General features: G+C 38.5%; 1 protein-coding gene across 1 annotated transcript in view; it reads right to left on the reverse strand.

Moving 5' to 3' along the window:
- Positions 1–1,961: 1,961 nt before the first annotated feature.
- MND1 (meiotic nuclear divisions 1) overlaps positions 1,962–25,316 on the reverse strand; it is a 41,106-nt gene continuing 17,751 nt past the window's right edge. The window contains exons 5-8 of the mRNA XM_063156340.1: positions 21,059–21,133; positions 19,108–19,222; positions 3,833–3,877; positions 1,962–2,206 (exon numbers count right to left, since the gene is read on the reverse strand). Coding sequence (XP_063012410.1) covers positions 2,100–2,206; positions 3,833–3,877; positions 19,108–19,222; positions 21,059–21,133 — 342 coding nt within the window. The 3' untranslated portion in view covers positions 1,962–2,099. The remainder of the gene's footprint in view (positions 2,207–3,832; positions 3,878–19,107; positions 19,223–21,058; positions 21,134–25,316) is intronic.

The raw sequence follows: 25,316 nt of genomic DNA on the forward strand, positions 1-25,316 counted from the left end.
GCTCTTACCCTACAGACAGGAAGCCACAATATTGCAGCTAAACTTACACAGCTGGTCATCTTTGTTTCCCTCTTGAATTTGGAAAGTAGCCAAAACAGTGAAGTCAGTAAGAAACCCTCATCCCCACAGGTACCAGAGGAAGTTTTGGTGCACAAGCTGCTACAGACCATAAATTACCTGAGGCTCCCTGACAAGTAGAAGGTCAGCCACATGAAAGTGATTCTAACAGGCAAAAACCATCAGTAAGTTAATGTGCTCAATGCTCCTTCATACAAATAAGCCTTTTGAGAAATCATCATCTCTACTGTATGAACACAGATGTGCCAAGGAGCTTCTCAAACCTGTTAGGTGGTACAGAATAGTCACTCCAAATGTTTAGCAAAACCAAAAAAGGACTCACTTGAGAGAGATCTCCTACAAAGAACCAAAAGAGCCTGCCTCTTTACTGTTTCACAGCACAAAATCCAAGAGCAACCCAACCACCCAAGCTACAGGTGCATCAGTTCAGTTTGGCACTGCAGGGAGCTTTGCTGCACAGCATGCCCTTCCTTCCTGGGGCAAAAGCCAGGCCTGCTCAGGAACTCTCCAACACTCAGCTCAGCACCACCAACTTCCCTTACACCTTTACCAGTCAGCAGCTGTACTCAAGGTTCAGTATTGGACATACTAAAAATAAAGTCCTTCCAAACACATAAAAGGAATATTAGGAATAAAGTCTTTCCAAACTCATAAAACCATTGCAATTTTAAGCTTAATGAAATCTTCCTATGTGCCAGGCATCCCATACATTTTCCTTAGGCAATGGACAGCTTGCTATGCTATGTCTCTGAGAGGAAATCTTTCACCTGTTATCTTCCCAGTAACTCTGCTGTCCCCATAGACATGAGATGACAATATCCAGGGGCATACCTGAAATCCTTGCATTTTAACATGGGCTGAACTGCTAGGAAACTTTTTAATTGGAAAGGTCACAGGAGACAGATTTCTGGGAACATTTCCAGATAAATGCCACATTTCAGCAATGCTTTCTCATCAGATGTTACATAAAAGGTGGACAGACACTTTTCAGTGATAGCTTGCAGCAGGCCCACCTACCTCCTGAAGGTAAAGCTTAAATCCTCCAGAGCTGTACAGCACAAATGCCATCTTGCAATCCACAGTTGTGGAACGCCAGTCTCCACTGTCCACCTCTCTTGCTGCAGCCATGCACAGATCAGAACTAGAAACCAGAAGCTGATACAAAGTGAGGTGCTTCAGAAACTTCACCAAAAAAAATGAGGTGCTCACCATCTGTTATTATTTCGGCTGGCTGCGCTTTTAACTTGAAATTGAAAAACGTGCATAAAGCCAAAATCCTCAGTTTTTAACAGTAAGTTGAATTCAGTCTCTCACATCCCAGATAAACATCCTAAATCTTGGTGCACAGTGGTGTGAAGGGATGGGTGCTCTTTGTTCCCCCTTCTATGCAGATACACCCCTGACCGGATCAGCTTTCTCAGGGTCGAATCCAAACAGATTCAGCTCTCTTGCACTAGTATTTTGCAACAACAAATATCATGTTGTCACTAAACTTACAAGCAGTTCTAGCAACCGAAACAATAAAAAATTACCAGAAACCAGACCTCAGCCCTTCTACTCACCTCCTTACTGTCTCACTTTTTCCCCTCAATGGATTATGCCTCTTTTCTATTTCATTGGTGAGACGAGGGAAAAATTCATTCCACTCCATATTGTTCCCACTAATTCCCACTCCAAAGCCTTCAACATGTTTAAACATAAATCCTTGGAGCTTCTAGCTCTTAGGACTTACCACTTCCAGTTAAGCAAAGGAAGAGTTAAATCCAGTCTCAAGACTCTGTAGTAATTTTTCCCTATAACCTCTGTCCATGCTAAGCCTGTCTCACAGAAGAAGGTATGAGATTTACTATCTACAGAATACAAGAAAAAAAAAGGGCAACAAATATTTTTAGTATTTTATTAACCTTAACAAAACCAGCAAATTAAACAGCGGTCACCTTTTTTGGAGAGGATTCACATTTTACTGGCAGCTATTAATATATAACAAACTATGTACAACTGTGTCAGCCATCAACTGAACACTAATCAATGTAATCCAAATCTTCTGGGATTCCAAAACCTTTATCTATTTTGCTCTCTTCAAATCCAAACTTACGCTTGGCCCAGGACTTTATTGAAAAGATGTTATCTGTAAACAGAATGAAAAACATTCATTTTGAGTATTTAGGAAAGCATGAATTTTAGTCTCAGCTACAACAAAATCCTTCCATTTGCAGTATCTCTTGTCTGTATGAAAAAGGTACATAGTGGGGAACATCATTATCAAGTAGATTTAGAACAGAAAACATGAGGCTTTTGTTAATAACCTCCAAAAAAGAGGAAATCATTTACTTAGCACCGAATAAAAATATGTTATCTTAATCTTTTCTTGCTCCTCTTTTACAAGGAGACTGAAAGCTACAATTACAGTGTAAGCCTGCTATAGAGTGATGAGGTAAGTGTGAGTATGCATAGTTAGTATTTTATAGGTCCTTCTTCAACTAGACACCTACTATGTGACTGTCTACAGCTACAAAAATTGGATTTAAATTTACCGTAAGGTCCTTTCTAGTCCTGCATGTTTGTTCAGACACTATTTATTCAAGAAGCTTTATTTTAGTTAGGACTTCTCTTTTTAGCATCACATTACTTTAACATATACATTTTGTTCAATTTAACATAAGTTTTCACTGCAGCATTTACTGAAACTCATTACATCATTTTTAACACCCATAAATTGCAGCATTCCTTAAGAGAGGAAGTGTTCACTGTCTCTGCACAGCTTAGAGATATTTTTTCTTTTCTTTAACCATCACACATTTGGTTTTAAAACTGTCTCTTCAAAAGAAAAATATGCTGCAGCATATAACCAAATTGTCTAATTAAATAGCAAAGTACTTCTACAGGCTGAGGCACAGCTCCTTTACCTCATTCAAAGCCTTGAGAACAGCCTGTCAGCAACAGCAGAAAGCCCTGACAACTCCCAGAACACGTAATTTTGTTTCCCCATATGCAGTAAACAAGCCAGGTATAAAACAGTCCAAAGACTAAGACAGTGATATCCTGCTGCACTTGGCACAACCAATGATAGCAAGCAGTCCATCAGTAGGAGATCTATTCTAGACAAAAAATGATAAACAATATTCTAAATAATTTTAAAAAACCATAAGGACATATAAATTGTTTGCTTTGAAAAATGGGAATGAATACAGCAAAGCTAAGCAACAACAGAAAATTGAGTTAAACTTCCATATGAATGTCATTACATTAGCATTCCTTAAAACTATGCATCATTTTACCTGTCAAAACTGATCAATTAGTTTGAGAAATACCTACTTTGTATCAGCATCCTTCACATGGTAGCAGCAATAAGATTCCACAAAACATTCTACTCCTTATAAAGAAATGAACATTCAGAATAGAATTAAACTATCTGAATACCTGGGCATCACCATTTCCAGTCTCTATTGCTTTCCTCATCTTAAGAGATTTTAACTTATCCAAGGAAACAAGTTGCAGGATTTAACACAGTGTACAAGACAGCATCAGAAGAACAAATCTGTTATGGCATATGAAGTATATTCAGTAACAAAACTGAGAGGATGCATTCTTTTTGTTGAATCATAATAGTTTTATAAGTAAAATAAATTACTCTATGTTTTTTTAAGTGAGGACTATCCTATGTCAAATTCTTATCAAATTTAAAGTTCTTAATACTAAGTAGGTCTTTTACTGAAATTGCTCTAGTGTGAAGCTGTGTCACTGCAATACACACCAGTCCATCTGTTGGCTGCCTCCTTGGCCACTTGGTTTGTTTGGCCTGAAACAGAGAAAAACACCAACAACAATAAAAGCATACATCACAGTAAAATCATCACACAGTTTCAAGGCACAGAAACTAAATTTTTATTGATGTCATTTTTATGGAACCACACAATGTAAGGAAGTTATTCTACTGCTTCCAAATACTTGTTTTACACTTCTAAGGTTCCAGCAAGCACAAAGCTAGGTTAAAGAAAAAGAGGAGTAAAGCGCATAAAAGATACCATATGAACTACTATAAATTTTAAAAGCATATTTTAAAATAAAATAACCCTAGTTTGGCTTGCCTAGGGGCTTAATTGTCTTCACCAAGATTTGAACTAGATATATGGCCTAAAGATATCAGAGGCAACAGAGATGGAAAATATTTCATAATCCTCTCTATACATAAGTAAACCATCACATGGGTATGCATGACTCTACAGAGATAAGGAGAATGACAAGGCAGCAGTCTATCATATCAATCCAAAAGTTTATCATATAGCTCTGGAATATCTCCACAGCTTTGAGAATCCCTCAATGAAATTAAAACAAAATAATGTTTCTGGCAATTAAACCTGGCTTATGTCCCTTAACACCATTCCAGAACTAAACACACAATAGTAAATTACCATTACTACAAGCAGGGTTTGTATCGTTTCCATGAGACAAAACAACCAGGAAGAATTCCTCTTAGATCACCTTGCTCCCATTAAAGTAAGCACTGAATCGAATTAAGCAGGTTAGGCTGGAACGTGGGAATTTATCAGAATCATTCTGGTTCTCACGCCTACATGTAACTTAAGCTATTCCACGTCAGTCTTACCAGTACTTGCATGATAATACTCATTTGAATGGTCAGCATGAAACTTGTCTCCAGGGTACTGAGATATGAATACATGATCAGGTACCCACTGTTATACACATTAAACTTAAAGGAAAATCAAAATATGTTGAAAAATCATCTGCTAGCACACAGGAAGGGAAGTACTCATTACTCCAACCTTAATAGTAACTGATATGAAAAATGTTTACATTGGAGTAATTTCAAAGCCAATACAGTTCCTAAAACTGGCCTACAATTAGAAAGTTTGAGCACAGCATGAAGAAAAGCAAAAAAGATGAGCAAAACACTGAGTGGGAAAGAAAATGGCATTTTTGCTTACTTGCATGCATCAGAAATTCAAGTTTAGCCTGAGAGAGGTATCCTTTATTTCCTTTGCTGAGTTCTTGCTGCCATCCCCACTTGTTCAGTTCCACAACTGGGAGCACAGACAACAAACTCGCGGCTAATGGCATTTGGAACAGTACCTAACCCCACTTAATGCAAGTCTGCAGAGTAAGAGCTTCCACTCATCAAGACTTTAAATGTGTGACCTCAGCATTCTACTGTAAAACTTGACAGCTGTATTTGACTCCAAGTAATGAAGTTTGAAATGAAGTGAAGGAAAGTGGGATGGCATTAAACTCCATGGATCCAGAGCTGTGAGGTGACAGCACCTTGGTGGTGGGGGAGCCAACCTATTCCACAGCTCTTGTGAGGTCTCAGCAGAAAGCTCAGTTTTGCTAGAAGCAATTGACCAGCACAACAGTGGCAGCACGGTGCCCTCACCCTGCAAACACTGCTCATGTGTACTAAAATATACATATGTCATCATGTGTTCTGAAAATGTGACTTCACACCTCTGCCAAAGAAAAGGCTGAGGTGATGGCAGACGTAGGCTGGACAACAAGTGAGAATTGCAGTCACTGCCTATAACCAATTGTGGCTAGAAATGAAAACATGGTAGTGAGAGCAGGAAGCTATAATGAGGAAATACAGACAGACAGACATGTAATACCCAGTGTCTCATGGCTACAGGTGAACATTTAGCTATCTGAAGACAAGATTCAAGCCCCTTGGGATCAGTCTTAAGTCTTGCCTATGATTCCACTGCATGACCTTGTGTGTCTGCTGCAACCAATACCATGCCTGAAGAGGAACAAGATAGTTGATAGTTACGGACCTGCATCTCCAGGCACAGACACCAGCCACGTCTGCATCACTGCCAGCATCTTCCAGAGACCTCACAAGAACTGTCAGAAATGAAGAACTCTGCCCCTTCAGTGCTTTCTGGAACTCTTTTATAGGTGCTTGTTGGGACTTTCATTGGTTGCACCATCTGTAGGTACACATGCACGGAGGATGAGGGAAAGCAGGAGTAGTAAAGCAGACACCCCCTGACACACCTACTTTATGTATGGGTGTAGCTAACTCCAAGTAATGCTACTTCTGACTGCTTGTTCTCTAGCTCACACAGGGGGATCACACAGCCAGGCTGGTTCTTAGACTGCACTGAAAAAGAAACTCAAGATCTGAAGAGAGCAATAGCATGGGAACTCAAAAATATACACTCCAAAACAGAATCAGGACACCAACTGTGTGAAGCTGTAAAAGGGAGAAACTCAAACACAGCCCTAAGGGCAACTGGCTAATTGCCAAAACCATCACAACCACGGAGCCCCAAACTTGGCTGGAATCCTTCTGATCCTCCTGCTCACCAGAGCTGCTCTAACTGAACTTGATTTTTGGCAACTACTAAATAGTACTCCAGTACTGAATCTGCACAAGACAATGAAAGGCCAAATATGCAGCAGAGGTGAGCAAAAGAGGAGGCAACATTTTCCAGATGCTTCCAGATGTTCTCATTATCATTAGGCTCTAGTTACAGTCTGCATATAGGCTGACAATATATTGCTGTCTGGAAGCTGCAAAACAATCCATTTGTTCTGGACATTACATATTTATTTCACCTATTTGTGTGACAATGAATCAGTAGACTTTCCCACTCCCATGTCTGCAGGATACAAGTCATTTATTTGGCTAAGGCACATACCTGTATCCTCTGCTGACTAATTTCAGGCACATTTGGCATTTTCTAAGAAAGAAAATGGAAGCTTGCATTTTTGTCTCCAAAACTGAACAAAAGCAACCACTGTATGTACAGCAATGCAAGGCCCAGGAGCAGCATGATGTGAAGTGCTGGTCTGTTATATCAGCAAAACACAACTGGAAACATGCCCAAAACAGTGAAAGGCTACAGGACAGAGTTATTTTTGACCAGTCCTCATGAAAGTTTTTTTCCCCTCAACTCCTAGTATCTCTGGAGAACTGCAGGGAACTCAAAAAGCCCAGATTCTGGGAACTGAACCATTACCCCAAGCATATTGTGATTGTCCTTCTCACAGGGACAATCCCCTCTACCCCCTCAGAGGAAAGCAAAGGTATGGAAAGGAAGGTCCAGCCACAGTAAATGCCTAAAATGAAAACAAGGGTGGGTTGGAAACATGCTTTTCAATGCAGGGAAGTGGCATTCTACCAGTGACCTGCAGGTATTTTGGAGCAGGCCAGGAGACAGAGGTGACAAACGGGCACATGGACAGATGTCAGAAGTGCACCAAAAAGCTTCTAAAGCAAATGGACAGCACCTGGTGAGGAGTCAAGGCCAGCAGCACAGAACATCAGCACAGCAGTGTTTCCAACAAATCTCAACAGGCATTATATATTGACTCAAATCATTGTAAGGCCACAATGTCTCTGATCTGACTCAGGAAGCCCCTACAGTCATTCTCAGCATACTGCAGAACTACAGCCTCCTCTTTCCTTCTTCCCCCAGATTCTCTCACTTTTTCACTGGAAGGGGGAGAGAGTTTGAATTAAAAATCCTATTTGCATTCCAAAATTGAATGGCCAAAACTGCAGAAGTCTCAAATATTTCCACAGGGCTAAAATCAATTGTGATAGCAACAACCACCATCTCCTCAGAAACATTTTCCAAATGTACTTTAGGTTCTTCCTAAAAACATTTTTAAGTCTCACACATATCATTACAGGAACACTAAGGATACAGTCATGGAACAGTACTCAAATTCAGATTGTAAAGGCACCATATGACAGTTCTGGTAGCTATAGTAAAAGAAACAAAACAAAACAAACCAATGGCCAGAACCAGCTCACAACCACCTGAGCTGGCAGAAACGAACAAAGAGCTGTCACTTTCTCTATCTCCTAGATCCTACTCTGGCATTTTCTGGATAACTTTAAGGACTCCTAGGTCCAGGAATCTCTACTTCCCCAGAATAACAAAAGCTAATTGTATTTATAAAGCTTATACACTTGAGTGCCAGTTTTGACCTACCACAACTAATGCACAAGAAAATGGTATGGACTTCCTCACTTAAAAGGCACGTGACTGCAGAGGGAATTAGCACCTTCCCAAGGAGAGAGTCACCCATCAGCCCGTAGGGTGTTAGCAGACACATGCAAAATACAACTGCAGCCTTCACCATGTGGGCGAGGGAGTTATTTTACAGCATGGATCACAATTCCTCAGCATGAAACACAGGGAACAGCTGCAACTGTTCTCAGGGACCAGGGAGGATTATTAGCCCAAAGATTCCCAATCTCTCCCGTGAAACTGGTCAGGGTAAATTAAGTGCATTAAGTGGATTTGAATTCCTGTAATAAATATGCATTCACTTGGAACTAATTCAAAGATGAAAAATGGCAACTACAGTAGGAACATGTAAACTTGAACCTCTCATGACTCTGGATAACCCTCTGCAGAAGGCAGTGGATAATCATTCTCCTGCACATAGGTTGTCCTTACTTTCCAGAAACATTACCTTGCCATCATGACAGTGACAGACTTGTTTTCCTACTTCTCCTGGGGTAGCATCACTATAATATCCTGTGACGCAGTTTCCAAAATTCTTTCCACTAATGAAAACATCTCATGCAAATAAAGATCCCATCTCCAAAGGCCAGGGTAGAAGGTGAGCATAGAAATGATACACCTATCATCCACAGAAAGTACAAAAGGTTATTGCCTAGTAATTCCTACCCACCTGTCCATTCAAACTGACACCACAGACTCTGATCAAGAGCCCATGGCTTGCCATTGGAGACTATTTATGGAAATGATGTGATGAAGTGGCTTCTTAAGGTCCATATTTGAGTATCCTTGAGAATAAGTAATCTACAACACTGTCAACAGGCTGAATTGCAATGTGGCAAGAAGAGCTCTATAAGAATGTTTTGTAACCCTGTACCAGGCAGATATGTCTATACTATTGGAAATCTTTATCCTCCCCCATGCTTCCCAAATGGGAACTTCCTCTTATAAACAGAATAAAGAGCTGCCATGTAGAAAAGTGATAGCACATCAGAATTCTGTCAACTCCTTTGAATCCAAAATAACACATCACTCCTCCCCCATACTCCAGTATCCTACACAACACTTTTCCTCATTATGTTAATCAACAGGTCAGAATTCATTACTAAATTCAAGTCAATGTGTAAATATGATTTCTCATTTAAATGGCATCACAAACTCAACTCAACTTTTTATACTGACTTATTATAGACTCTGAATAAAGTTTCAGCCCTACAAGAAAAATCACTGACAGTTATGAATGCTAGCTACTGATCTACAACTATTCTGAAAAGCATAGAACACAATATAAGCCATTTGAGGCAGAAAAATACTCAAGAATAGTGATATATGAATTAACAAAATCAGCATTTCTGCTGCAACACCAGTGTATATATGCTTGGAAATGAACCTGAGCAAATAGGTATCACAGTGCCAGTCTTGTCTACCTGGTGAGATGTAGCAGTGCACAGTTAAGCTACTGTGCTGATTCACATTGCTGAGAATATGGTTTTAAAGGGTCTGCGATCTCTGTCAGTGTGTTTGAAAAAAGTGTCAAGTCTCATCAGCAAAAAAAACTGTATGAAAAGGTCACACTGTCAAATTTCATCAGTATGTACACAGGGTCTTCTTCAAAAATGTCCAACAGAATTTGTCAGAATTGCTACCAAAAAGTTCCTCTATGCAAGACATGGTCTGGCACTTAAGTTTACTATACTCATGTACCTACAGAAAAAGACCATTTACCTTTCAAGTGTTGTACTTGAAAATCCACATTGAAATCTTAGTTGCGTAACTAAAATACATCAATTTTCATCCAAAGAGCAGAGGGAAGCAATGAGCTTGCAAAACAGAAACAAGCACACCAACTTGATTCAGGGCTGATTCAGGTCTCCCTGACACCACTCTGTTTTTCTTGCACTGGACAACTCTTCCTTCCCCACTTCATTCCCAAATAAATGCCACACCTTCAGCACAGCTAAAGGAACTTGCACACTTCTGAGCTGCTGAATTGTATTTCACAAGGAGGCCCATGCCAGGGCACCATGGTTTTTGGGCAGATGTGTATTGCAATCTGCTGTGACCTCATGTGCCACAGACATTGCAGAGAAGAGTCTGGAAGGCATTGCAAGAGGTTCTCTGGTCTCTGTCACCACAACTCAAAGTATGTTCAACTTTTCCTATGCCATTTCTGAGGTATTTGTTGCCTGTTTTTAAAGTTTCCAATTTTCTGGCCCTACAATTTAAGGCTATTACTTTTTGCCACCTTCTCCATGAACCTGAGTAACAGGCTGTTCCTTTTCTTCTCTTGAGGAGATACAGATATGCACAACCCACTAAGAACCATCTTATTTTGAGCCCTATTTTTGTAAAGTTTTTTTGTCTCAGAATGTGATTGCTCAATGTCCTTTTGCTCTACTCTGAGCACTTAGTTACATGAATATATGAATGCTTTGAAATAAAGTACTAGGCTATATCCAGGTAGGATATCCAACACTAACACTGTGTTACAGCTGAAGCCATGCTAAAGCCTTTAGTGCCACACTTTCTGCCTTGAGGAGAAAGATTCTTTTATACATCTCATTGTGGGTTATACCACTGCTTTTGTATCTTAGTGTAGGGGTTTTTCTTGGCACAACAAAAATTCTTATATTCAATTCTGACATCTTTTTTCAAAGCCTCCCCACTTAACCAACTGCCTCAGATCATTTGTGTAGCACAATACCCTTGAATACAGATAACAGCCTTGCACTTGCCACTACCGAATGCTATCCATTGGTTATTAGACCATCTTTGCAGTTTATCATGATCATTTTGCAATCACATTCTGTCCTTTGTCCATGCAGTCTCTCCTAGTGTCATCATCTGCAAATATAACAAAACAACATCTTCTATTGTATTATCCAGCTCATTAATATAAACACTGAGCAGATGTACATACATGACAGACCACATTACAGAGCTTCATCAACTCCATCTCCCTTTCTGATACTGAATTGCTCACACATTATAAAGTAGTTTGAGATTTCACACTACTGCTGTTTCATCAGGATTATATTTCCCTACCTTTCTTAAAACAGCGTCATGCAAAACTGACTCAAAATACCAAAGACAAACTTCCCCCAATCTACAAAGATCTCATGCAGTGGCAGAGAGAAAACTTCTGTGTTGTTCTAGCTGTTTCCAAATTGGTTTTCCATTCTGAATTTTTCTCTGATAATCTGCTCTTTTCAGTGAAACTAATTCATATGACATTAAAGTGAGAAGGGAAGAAAAAACATTAGAAATACTGTCAAATGTGCTAACATTAGTCTTGCACTTACACAACCTGCCCTGCAAAATCTTCTGTTAAATGGCACAGGACAAGGTATCTATATTAGGAATAAACAGTCATTATCCAGAAAAACACATAGTGAAAACATAACACACCATCCCATAAAATATAGGAGATATTTTAACATAAAAGATTAGCAATACATTTCTTTAAGCAAGGCCAGGGAAGACCTCAATTTAACAGTCCTGCATGATAGCAGTAAAGACAATGAACTAAAATCCACAATACCCTTCCTGACATAATTTTGCACGTCAAAGTCATGAAAATATATAGGCCAGTACATTCCTTCAAATATCACCATAACTTTATCAAAATTATCTGAATGGGTGCTACCATACACAACAAACTTAGCAGGTCTAACCCTGGAAGACAGAAGCAAAATACTTACTCCACACAAGCCTTTTTGTTTCATATATTAATGGATCTATAGCTTAGATCCTTTCCTCAGGGCACTCCTAAATAGAAGAGTGTCATAAATGAAACCATAAGCCAATTCACTCCTAAATAAAAGAGTGTCATAAATGTAGCCATAAGTAGCCATTTTCCACATCACAAATTTTATCAAGTGTTTACCATTCCCAAGCAGCTCAAGAGCTTTTGCCATAAGGATTTACTGGCAGAGACAATAAAGCTATTCCTATATACTTCACCTATGAGCCTCTCACTTTAACTATTTTTTCTGTCATTCCAATATAAACAAATAAGAAACAAAATAAAGAACAAAAATATGTCTTGTGAGTGTTCTCATTTGATTTAAAGAAAAAGCAACCTTCCAGAGTAGCAAGTTCATTTAAGCAGGGTGTTTGTTACATACATTATCTAAAGATTTGGTCCTCCAACTGCCTTCTTTCTGAGTGTCCAAGGAAAGCTCCACTGACAAAAAATAGCTTTTTGCTTAACTAGCTAAAATGCAGCTTCATTTTAAAGCAAGTTGGCTTAAGTCGACACTCCCTAAGAATAGTCTGGCTAGAATGTGTTTGAGGTATAAAAACACAAGTATGCATAAGTCTAAATATTTAGGACAATTTCTCATTGCAGAGTAACCTCTTATCTGAAGACCAAACACAGAGACAGAGAAATTCTCTGAAACGCAGAGAATAAGGGCCTTTTGCTGAAAGCCAAATGACCCTTCTGGAGTTAAGCTTTCCAGCTTCAGCCAAAAGCCCCATATTTCACTTTAAGCTTTGTGCCTTAGGTATGTGTGTACAGACACTTCTTAATTTGCCCAGTTTGACCTGGTGGCCTTTCACTCATTATTCTTCATGGCTGTTATATTTTCCTTTTTTTCTAAGTGCCAAAAGCTGCTCGCTCATTTACATAGTCCTGTTGCCCCCTCATTCAAGTTTTTTCAAATCCATTTTCTAACAGTTCCATTCATTGCAGAGTTCATGAAAATCCCCTTATGAAAACTCATCACTTGTTCCTAGCAGGTCAGAAGATCCCTGGGTGCTCTTCAGAGATTACCACATGACAGACAATTCTGTGAGGTACATGACAAATGACCACATGTATCAGTGTCTTGTGAAGAAGGCAATGAAAGACTTCTTCAGATTTTCTGGATGGAAAGAGAGATTCAAAGACCTCAGGAGAGTCCATCACAAGATACAGGCATCTACACCGTCAGTTCCTAACTTGAGCTGACAGCTTATCACTGGTGAACTTCAGCACTGGAACGAAGGAAGGGCCAAGGTGAGAACTCTTTAACTTGCTTTTGTCAGGCAAGGTCCTTAAGCCATTACATTACAGCCTCTGGTAATCACAGCCAGATTCTGCTTAGTAAGTGTTTCCTTAGTCAAAGGATCAGCCTTTTCAATATCTGAAATGCAGGCAAGCCTCCTTTGATTTTCAAGATAAAAAAAAAAAAACAGAAGGGCTGAAGATAAAGGGGCAGATACTCTGCTCAAATGGGCAATTCCATCCAGTTTCTTATGATTACCAAAGCAGCTGGGATCAGTAATCAAAGTACACATTGGTACCTCCATTCATTAAGTACCCCGTTCCTTTTCTCAACTTTACTTAACAGCTAAAATGTTAGCGTTACTGTATGAAACTGTATGTTCACATTCCAGTACATGTATTATTCCTCATTCTTTCTAGAAACGAAGTTATGTTTAGTTTTCATAAGTTTGATTTACATTCTAATGTAGTTTTTGAACAGGTAATTTAATTTGTCAACCTTCCAAATGAATGACAAGCCATTCCAAGAACCATATAGGGAGCAGGGGAAACAAAACAAAATTCTTAGTTTATTGAGAACAGTAGAGTAACCATGTTCTTTCGTAACTGGTGCACATCTATATATACTCTGGTACTCCATGATGAAGGAGGAAAAAAGGCGTGGGTGTGTGAGCTGTGTAGTTTTGTTCTGATTAGTAGCAGATAGCCTGCAAGCTCCATATATGAACATCCATTGTCTACTTCCTGTCATATTCTCACCCAGATTCTCTGGAGAGGACTATATTAAATATATAATACTCTGTAAGATGCGACTCATTAGAAAAGGAGTTCTTGCGTTTATAACCATTATTTTTCTATGTACTTTTAAGCAAGTGATTAATTCCAAGGAAAGTTTAGTTTAACCCACTAAGACTAACTTAAGTGTGAGTGAAGACACAAGTCTAACATCAGCAGAATGACTAATTTCCAACTGCAGACCTCTGTTAACAGCATTGCTGCACAAACTGTAAAAAGCACAGCTTGTCTCAGATGCCAGGTGCATATTTCATGGTCAGTAGCTAGGAAATATTCACCTAACTGTAAACTGAACATACTGCATGTAAAAGTGATTAAAAAAACATTTTCTCTAAAGGCTTCATCTGTACACTATTGATCTTGGTGGCACCTAGACCAGGCTCAAAATTATTTGTATATTTCCACTTTTCCAAGTGGAAACATTCAATTTTTTTAATAGTTTATTAGCTGATACTGCTGACAAGGCTTTTTAGTTTAAATCACCTTTCTGATACAATTTCTGAACAACAATCCATTAAACCATTTGTAAATTATTGGCATTCTGACACATTTTGAGTAAAATTGATGCAACTCAATTTAAAGTCCCTCCATTAGCCAGGATAGTCCAATCTTCATTTAATTTCTTCGCTACTGTTTCTCTTCTGGGAACAGGAACTATTCCTAGCATTAGTAAGTATGTCCCAAAGAATCTACCTCTTAGTACTAAAGTTTTTGTAACATGAAGTACATCTGCATATGCAACATATTTTCAAATTGATTTGAACATAAGAGAATAGCTGGGTGTGTCAACAAAAAAACCAACCCCCAAACTATGCACTCAAAAAAATCTAAATAAACATTAACTTTTCAGCATTAACCTTTCAGATATTAAGATGAATGAAAAAACTGAACAATACAGAACTCTTTTCTCATACTGTCTATATACCCTGACAATTCCTCAGTTTGTCAAGCTAAAATTTTCTTTGTTTAGAAACATCAGAATTAGAAATTTTTGAAGGACCTAAAAGGAAAAAAAGACATTTTCAAATACATATTACATATAACATGACATTTTCATAGTATTCAGTAAAGTCTGGGTGTTTTACCAAAATTTATTTTCACAGAATCATGTAAGTATTAATTTTAGAAAATAACTTGAACTGGACTGGCAGTGATGCCTCTGAGACCACACATTGAGAGAGTCAAAAGAATAACTATGTGGATATTTATAGTTTAAAATCGTGTCCATTTGAACCCCCTGTCTCTCTTGTTACAGGATAAAAATAAACAGAGAGAGCTAAAGTAAAAAGGCTGACACCAAAATTGCTACATGTGTTGTATCTGGTAGTTTGCTAATTTTTGAGAAAACAAGCTTGCCTAGACATGTTGAGATCACTGTTTTAAAGGTAAAAGCCTAAGACATAAAAGTTATCAGTAACCAGACATTCTAAAAACATGCTAAATCAAAAAGGAATGCTGACAGGCAAGATCCCAGGCCCCATAAATATTAGCAATCATACCACACAGAAGTCAGTGCAGTCAGTAGGTAACTATTCCTGAGAGAGCTGCCCTATCCAAAGGCACACAGTAACAAAGCATGGCTATTGTGTAAAAACAAGCAAAGGCCTAACAATGTTTTACAAATTTTAATTCCTCTTATTACAGTGAAAGAACAAGGAGTTTGAAATTCTAGAAATGTTTATTTTACAGTGAACACTGAAAGTGTTTAGCTGTTTCCAATTACAAGCTGACCAGCAACTCAGAGGAAAGTCCCTACCATTTATACACTTATGTTGCCAGACAAACTTTTCTATAAAATTAATTATGAGAAAAATTTTATTAGCTCCTTAACACCTCTCTCTGGCAGGCAGAAAGAATTAAACATATGCAGCAGGGTAATCTTGATATTAGGTGGAACTTTTTCTGTTGACTTTATGAAAATCTGCATCAACTATGAACTATTGTAAGCTTGCTCTCTCCATGGCTTTGTTGTCTACCATAACCTTTAGAGAATCCAGCAGCATCATCTCTCCAACTCTGCATACACGCATACCATGTCACAAAAAGAGACAAATCTCTCTACAATGGCTGCTCTCCCATGACAATATATCCCACCTACACAGACCTGTCTCAAAGGTGAGAAACAATCTCCATCTGAAGCAGGGTCACAAGTTGACTAGAAAAGTATAAAATCCCACTATTTGTTTGGCTTTTTTTACTTCAAATTATTCTTTTCAGTTTTACTGCCTTTGAGAAATAATTTATTAATCAATGCTAACTCACAGAAGGTGTCTTAAACAACACTACAAGTGGCAAAGACAAACTTCTGAACTGCAGAGGTCATTAGAAAAAAATCCACATATTTTGCTGTTCTAGATATATTTTTACAATATTGTTCCTGTAAAATGGAATTATCTGAATATATCCACAAGACCAGACTATTACGTAGCTTCCTCTAGTGGTCAGTCCCTAAATCTTGTTGCTTTTGCTATTTACTCTAGTTACTTGTTACACACAAATTCTGTGTTCAAATGCTGTAAATTTGAGAAGGCATTAAAATTTATACTGCAATGTACCTCTAATACAAAAGCCAAGGAAACTAAGCCAAAACTTAGAGCAAAACATTGGTTAGTTGACACTAAAACAGTGAACTAGCTAAACAGTGAAGTCAGCAAAAACCAGAGTTATTAGTTTTCCCATTTGCACCCTTGTGAATATGCATTATAATATATTTAGTTACATGGTCAAGTTTGACTTTCCCACCATGAGACTCAGGAAGTAAAGACAGATGTTCAGTTTTTAGCTGAGTCTTCAGATATTTGCTATGAATCATTCAAACTTTTGTTTTGACCCTGAAAATTATGTATGTATGTGTGCGTGTGTGCACGCACGTTTCAATGAGCCTTGCTGCTGTGCAACTGGTTTCCTTCTGCAAAACTCTGCTGAGGGTTAAAAGACACACCAAAGCATTCTCCAAATTTGAAGGCCACTGAAAACAGATGACAACTTGATATAGCCCTAAAATACCACAAGAAGAATCAAGGCAGCTCTCTGTCCTACAGCATGAGAAATTAAGAGGATGAAATTTTACACTGGGCATCAGGAAGATTGCCTTACAGGTTGAAGTCATTAAGGAGGAAGAGAGAAAACCCAAAGGTAGAAAGTGACAACTGCCTGTTACAAAATATATTTCATTGAATATATTTTACTGAATATATTTATTCAACTGTTAAAATAGTGTGATTACATAACATAACAGCCATCTCTGACTCTAAAATAAGGTAGTTAGAAATCTGCTCAGGTGATTTAACTGAAAATAATCCCAAGGGTTATGTTATCTAAATTGTACAGACATAGAAAATCGTATCACCCATATGCAGTTTGAAAATCTGTGAATGAGTAACTTTTATAATATGTCTTTTTTCTGTGAAACAGCAGCAATAACTTTTATGTCCAGCTGAATGCATTTCATTGCCTAAGATTCTTTACTGCCTTCTTACTTTTGCCTTTGCACTTTTCTGCACTCTGGAACCAAAAGAAATCCCCCTAAACCCTTTTTTTTTTTTTTCTTTCCATCTCTTCTATAAAGCCTGTCAACTTCCATTCAGCTCTGACAAGGGCATTAACTCCCCAAAACTGACACCACCATTTACTCATTCATACATTGCCAGCAACAATGCATGCTGCCAGTGTAGCAATGCCTGACAAAACACATAATGAAGCAGAAACTTAAAATTAAGTTCAAAGACAAATTAATTTTGAAACACTACTGCACACTCCCCTGGGAAGCCTACAGGTAGCTCAACAGTGCTAACCTCACAAGTGCCTTAAATGCTCATCTCTCCATCACAGAAATTCACATGGAGCTTCCACACATTTGGACAAAAAAACCCAAATGCACAACATACAGACAAAAGACAAGGGCATGACTGAAGCACTAAGTATTACATTTCCTTCCCTTTTTTTCTTTCTTTCCAAGATACCAGTCTGCATGTTACCAGCTGATGCAGCTTGCCCTAGCATTGCAGCTGTGATTTGCTCCCTTGTGCCATATTTAGAAACGTGCTCACTGCAACTGTTTCAAAAGAGGCTCTCAAACCATTCTGTGAGATGCTGACTGTAAGGGTACCTCAGCAGTTAAAATACCTGATGTTACACATCCCTCTGCTGTTGGTATCTGCCTAACCTCATTCATTTTTACAGCTGGAATCAGCTGGAATGTGTCTTCTCCTCAGGAGAGCAGGCAGCAAGGGATTTACAGCACAGTAACTAACCTCAGGTCTCAAGTTTGCTTATTCCCTGGCATACCATTACATCCTTGGGGAAAGATAACACAGCTGACAAAAAATGTCACAGCTCCTCAAAATAAATAATATCTGTCCAAATTTGGAGAGTGCTGCCAACTCTGTTTATGTTCCTGGCTTTCTCTCAGAACAGCTCTAAAGCTGTGAACTTTGTTAATAAAATAAGAAAGGAGAAAGATTTAGCCACATCTCTTTTCAGAAAAAGTTTTGTGCCTGTTTCTCGTCACTTTGTAAAATCATTTTGCCATTCAGCAACCTGAATACGCAGTGGTGCTTGGGTAGCAATGTAAGGGCCTAATAAATAAAACATGAAGGCTGCAGAAGAGAAAATTAAATAAAATTTCATGCATGCTTTTCATTTTTCATGCTAAGGATCAAAATATTAAGTGCATTTCAGTGCCAAATTCTGTATTAAAGTCACTGATAATTCTCTGTATTCCATTAGTTAGAAACTTCAACCAAAACCCAGCAGGTCAGAGACAGTACAGTCAGTCAAGATTGTGTAACCTACTTTCATGTACGTGACAATTAAGCATCTCTAATGAAATGCTTATGTTTTAAATAGGCAAGACAAAGTAGAAAGATACCAATCTTAACAGCTTGGAACTGAAGGCAAATGGGAGCTAGAGACTCCTCCTCCTACACACATTCTAGGGTACAGCACGAGTTATAGAATTAACAGGGTTCTGGAAAGGATGACCCTGATGTTAATTCTAAAGCATCAGAGTATTTCAATTATAGGATTGTTTCTCAACTGCTCAGGTGGTGGCAGAGTAAGTATCAATGAACTTCCTCATGTATAACAGAACAGAACATGAAAAGAAATGGTCAGCGTACCTGTTTTGTATTGCTCAGCTTTAAAAAGAAAAGCAGTTATTCTTTGACTAACTTCTGACTACCAGATTTTAGGCCAAAGAAGTGCAGAACTTTTCAGGCAAAGGATCACTTGAAACAATGCACAACTTACGCATCTCTTCCACCACGTCTGGATCGCATTCCCTGTATTTGTCTATTTCTGTCTTTAGCTGCTCTTTCTTCTGCCGAAGGGCAGCAAGTTCCTTCAGCAGAGCTGCACGATCCGCCTGAGCATTCAAAGGATGTTGGGAGATACAAAAAAACCCTCCAATTATTAAAAACAGTAATTATCATCCAAAGTTTTTTTAAAAATAAAAATATACAATTAAAATTTAAAAGCTGCTTTCACTACTGCTTTCTGTCTACGAACTACTTGAGCATTTTATTTTATTACATAGAATTCTCAGAGATATTAAATGATACTGAATACCAGCTGGAAGGAAAAAAAGTTAAGGCCAAAATGTATCGATAAAAGATCAATTTTCTACAACCTTTAAACCATGGTTTAACAAACTCCAAAGAGATCTCTTAATTATTTGGCTTAAAGGTTAAGCAGTATTTAGGAGTGTTAGTCTTGTAATTGTAAAAAAATTGTAATTGTAAAAAAGACAGCATTACAGAAAAACCTACCATCCACCCTTCCACAAATTGAGATGCTGTGTATGAACACCCTCTGAATTTGTCTTTTTTTTCTTTTGCACACCCTTTAAGAGCAATGGCCTCAAAAATAAATTCATGCATTTATGACATGGTAGTCTTTGCTAGGATTGTACAAAATACTGACCTCAAAGATTCTATCGATCAATAAGAATCTGCAGACACTGACTCAACATGAGCTCTCCCACAGCCAGCTCAGCACATAGTTCTAATTCAGTCTGTAGCTACAGACAAACACTGGAACTGGCTGATATTCAAATAACTCAAGCTAGGGTAGCCTAGAAGAGCCAGACTGCATGAGTCTGTAAGCCATCGAGATTTTACCAATGGCAATCTCCATGGTAACCCAGCAGTCTGAGGTCTTTGTGGATCTGGGATTTTGTTTACAGTTGTTGGGTTTTTTCCCCCCCAAACTTCCATATTTCCCAGTGCTTTTGCCAACAGTTTGGATTCAGCATGTTCCGAAAATGCAGTATGGAAATCAAAAGTTTCCAGATGCTGAGGTATGGAGGTGAGATGCTTGGAGACCTACATTGCAATCTAGATTTTTTAGGACTTCTTCTTGATGTATAATCAGGAATGAAAATGTTGGAAACATCAGCCAGAACAGGATTTCCAGACCAATAGCTGTCTGTGGGGCAAGCCACATGCTGGAGAAGCCCAAGGCTGAAACAGTTTGTTTGGAAACATGACAAGCACAATTATGTGAGAAACCTGCCTGTGATTCCTGATTACAGTCCATTGTGAATGAATGAATGAATAAAGAATTCCCATTAAAGACACTGCCAAAAAGCAGGTTTTAATTGAATTTGTGGAACTGCAACATTAACAGAGTTTGATGGTAAGGTTCACTCTATTCCTTACTAGATAAATGAAACATACGTAGGGAAAACCTAGAGTGTTTCTGCAAAACAGTTCGGATTTGAAGATTTGGCACTTTCCTACAAAATTCAATTCCTCCTGAAAGCTTCTGGCTATGCATGTTTATTGGAGGTTTAAATCACTTTAGACTGAGCATCTCAGAGAAGTCAGCAACCCAGAATATCATACAAAGTATTTCTAACTAATATGTTGGTTATGACAAACAGCAAGCCTAGATATATTTTTTCAGTGTTAACAGCTTCAGCAGCAAAGAGCACTGGGCTTACATTATGCTCAGAACAGTAATTTAGGAAACTATATTACAAATAAGTTGAAAAAAACCCAAACCAACATTGAAGTTTGTAGTTACCAGATTTGGCAGTTCAGCACCCATTGGCAACTCTGGTACAGGCCTCTGGGTAGTTCAAGTTTTAAGATACTTTTATATCTGAAAACACCTGGAAGTACTACATTAGTATCTACAAGAAGTACATACTTGTAGCACTATTTCCTTGTAGGATTACAAACCCTCCAAAGCAACTTACCGTATCTTCACGTCCAATTTTTGATTTCTCGATGCTTTTTTCTAAAGTCTCTTTTTTCTGACTGCTTTCAGCAAACTAATAAGGAAAACAAAGAACACAATAAAACTTTTCCAGTAACATTAAACACAGCTATAAAATGTGCATAAATATTAATGCATTTAAATAAACAAGGGAATATATCTTTTTAAAATACATGTGTTTAAAAAATAATTAAATTTTAAAATACATGTGTAACTTATGTAATAAAAATAAAGACAAAATAAATACAAAAGTGCCCAAATATAAATCTGAGGCTCTGACCCACAGAGAAGAATTACAGGAAACAACTTCAAGTCTAAGAAATATTTATTCCTGTGGCACATAATCTTGTTATATACTGCACGTTCAGCATGGGACTAAAATCCTGTTTCATACCATAACCTGGCATCTCTATGTAAAGGACCCCCTAACATGGAGGCTTTGGATCTGATGATTTCCTTGGGTCCTTTTCCAGCTGTCCCTATTCAAGGAAGCAGTGACAAATGCTGCAGCAGCTCCACCTGCTCAGCTGTGGATACCGGTGTTCCCAAAGTGTGGTATGCCACTGGCACAGCCCCAATCCCTTTTACATGCTGATGAACAGAAGTCTCTATTCAAAGGCATGCAAAGCTGTGGCCCCCTTTTACTGTGTGGCCCTTGCACTGCCAGAGCTCACAGAGATCCCTTCCTTCAAGCCCAAGGCAGAGGAATCTCACAGGGCTGGTGTGAATAATCCTTCCATTTTTCTGTTACATCAGGATAAATAATTTGCCGAGAGAGAGCTCTCTCCATTAACCTGCCACCCATCTTGAACCAGGCCCTTCCAGTTCAGTTGGCAGTTTTCCAGAGATACTTTGCAAACTCTTAAGCTGAGCAGGACTATGACTCGACCCTCAGCGACACCATACTCAGCATCAGACAAAGCACCTTGAAATATTAAATGAGATGAACAAGAACGAAAAAAAAATTCTAATAAAAAACAGTTACTGCATTGAAACCAACACAAAAGAGGAAAAAAAGAAACAATAGCATGCTTTTTGAGTACCCTTTGTTTTAGTTTTAAAACTAAAGCACCAATCAGTGTACCAATATATCACAGTAACTGTGAAAAGAACAGCTGCCAGAGCTCGGCTTTTACTCTGCTCTACCCCACGATCCCCCACATGAGTCCTCCACTTCTACATTCCCCTTCTCACTGAGGATCCCACTGAGTGCAAAAGCATTCCCAGATATTTCTTGCAATCTCCTTGATAATTTAACCATATCACTAAAATTGTGCAGCTGATATAAATACATTCATGCAACACAAACTGCACTCCTTTGGAGGTATAATCACTTCTCAATTTCAATTTAAACTAATGTTTGGTCCGTATTTTCAGAATACTAAATGTAAATGTATGATAAATATCAGGCAGAGCTTACTGCCAAGTCTTGAAGATCAGTCATAACAGTAAAAAACTCCATACTGCTGGTCCATAAAGATTAGGATACAGCCCAACTGCAGCTCACTGGGTTTAGTGGTTCCTTTCACAGCTTGATTTAAAAAAATAATTACTCTGTGTTCATGCATGTGTGAGCATGCATACAGCCAAAAAGTCTCCTTTCTAAAAGAATGCTTTAGTTTTCTTCAATTTATACAGGAATTATACTAATGGTAAGACATAATTTGAGGAAAAATATGTCCAGCTGTTTACTTTTTGCTCTCAGTGCAAGAAACCACAGAGGCAGCATGGGTTTCACTATGTGGCTTGAAGTAGACCAACATCTTAATTTTGGTGGATAGTCAAAGAGTACTCCTTCCAGGCTTTCCACAAAATTCTTAAAAGAGTAGGTGTGTTAGTCCCCACATGATGCCATACCAAACAGAGGTACACAGTTCAGAAGGGGGTAAGTACTGAGATGCAGTTTGCAGTTCACTAAGTCCAGGGAACACAAACCCCAGAGCAAGTCATTTGGCATCTCTGAAGGCAGGATTTTTCTGGAGCAAAACCCACAGAGGACACAGAGAAGCCAAGGAGCTTACCTAGACCCTTATACTGCAGGTGCAAAGAAGCCAATGCTCTCTGCAAGGGAGGTCATAAAGGTGTCATTTTCTCTTTTTTTTTTTTCTTCATACTCATTAAGTTCTAAAGGAATGTTTCTGCTTTCTCTAAAATGGATGTACAGGAGGAGCTCTCAAGAAGTGCAAATTATAAAAGCTGGTTTCCAGCATGGAAGCACCCAATAAGACATCTTATCATTTTCTTGATCCTCTGTATGCCACATCATTTACTAATGCAAGAAATACTAATGACAAACCATGGGAGATAAAGGAATTTCTTAGATTCTGTCCTACCCAACATGCAAGGTTACTGTGCCATGAGGTTAGAAGACCTTCCTTTGCCAAAAAGCAAAGATGATTTTTACATAATCTTATTTAAGATATTACCTTCTTAACTCACAGATTTTAATTGCTTGGGTATTTTCTGATTTTTAAATTATTCTTTAATTATTATTACACTTAACAAAAAAAAATAGACACTTCAGCTCTTTATGCATTATTTTGAAGTCATGGTGGTTATCCTCTATAACAAATAAATCTGAGGATACAGAAAGGAAGAGCAGAAGGAGGCAAGATACAGAAAAAACGTTAACAGAGGACAAGGATTCAAAGGGTGAGGAACAGATGGCCAGGGTTTGTACAAAGAATCTGTGACTATGAGAGAAGCAGAAAGGCTTGGATAGAGAGGTGGGAACACAGCTGAAAATAACTATAATGAAAGAAGGAAAGAAGCAAGGATAAAGGAGTCAGAGGAAGGAAGGATACACATGATACAATACTGAATTGAAAGGCAAGTGCAAATGGCAAATGACAGTTTATAGGGCATTAAAAAGAAAAAAAAAGCAGAATATGCAAACATTGTGTATGCATGATAGCAGACAACCACATCTGGACAAATACAGTGACTTACTTTCCCACTCACCAGCTGTAGAAAAGCTTGATTGCAAAGAAGCACAGTAGCAAATGAAATATTTCAATCCTTGGAGCAACTTTCCAGGGGAACTGGCAAACAATTTCTCAAGGAACATTAACCACTCTGAGAAATCTATTTCCTGCCAAAAGCAGAGAGACCAGTCCAGAGATAAAGATACTGTGTGCCCTCTATGTTTCTTGAGAGACATGTCAGGGCTGACACAGGAACAACCTTCTGCCACAAGTGTTAACAGACCAGCTGTGGAAAAGAAGTACAGAGAGATTCTACTCCACTACAAAGTTTCATGTCTCCTATCTGACTGCTCTGAATCAGCACATGATTAAGCAAGATGCAAGAAAGCAGCCAAAAAAATCATCTAGGGGAAAGAAAAAGGAGAGGAGACTAAATAATTCAAAATTAGGAAGTTAAAAATGTTCTCCACAAGAGCATTTTCATGTTTTCAAAACACAGTGAGAGCCTGCAAGAAGACAGTTTAATGAAGAAAGTAACTAGCATCTATAAAACAGGAGAGTTGGGGAACAATTTCTTTAGTTTACAGACCAGTATGATCAATTAAATCGCCACTAGCCTTAGACACTGATACAATCCCAAGTGCCCCCCAATTTCCCAAAAGGGAAAAATCACTCAAAGGGATGATATTTCCTACTCTGCAGAGGTATCACAATGTTTAGCTAGACACGTGTGCAGCAGTTTGGGTGTGCAAAGCGCTGGTGATAGCACTAGTTCCATCAGGGAACTTGGGGCCTGGTTTGTACCAAAGAACACAGATTAGACATACTCACATCATTTATAATCTAGTATGAACACATTAATAGCAGGGCTCCCCTTCAGCAAGCCACTGATCTACATTTGGAAGAGGAATGTTTAACCCCAATGAACAAGAGCAGCAGGTTCCAGTTGCAGTCTTTCTCAAAACCTGCCTGATCAACTTATATTCTAGAATAAAAAACTACTTTTTTTTTCCTCCAGCAAAGGTTTTTGTTGGTCCTATGCCATCTGATTCCCTGTTTTTAACCACTCTAACCACCAGTATCCCACAAACATGTAGCTTGTCTCACCAGCATATTAAAATATCTACAAACCCAGTATAAACCATGCAAACCCAGCCCCTGAGCATGTTCACTGGCCAAGAATCAAGCCAAGGTCTCACATGCTAACCACCAAGAGTGCTCACAGCTGTTAACTCACTGTCATTATGGTCTGAAAAAGAAATATCATCTGTTTGGGTTTTCTTTTGGCCAAACACTCAACCAAAAATGTATTCA

The sequence above is a fragment of the Melospiza melodia genome, chromosome 5, assembly GCF_035770615.1.
Source record: "Melospiza melodia melodia isolate bMelMel2 chromosome 5, bMelMel2.pri, whole genome shotgun sequence".
NCBI lineage: Eukaryota > Metazoa > Chordata > Aves > Passeriformes > Passerellidae > Melospiza > Melospiza melodia.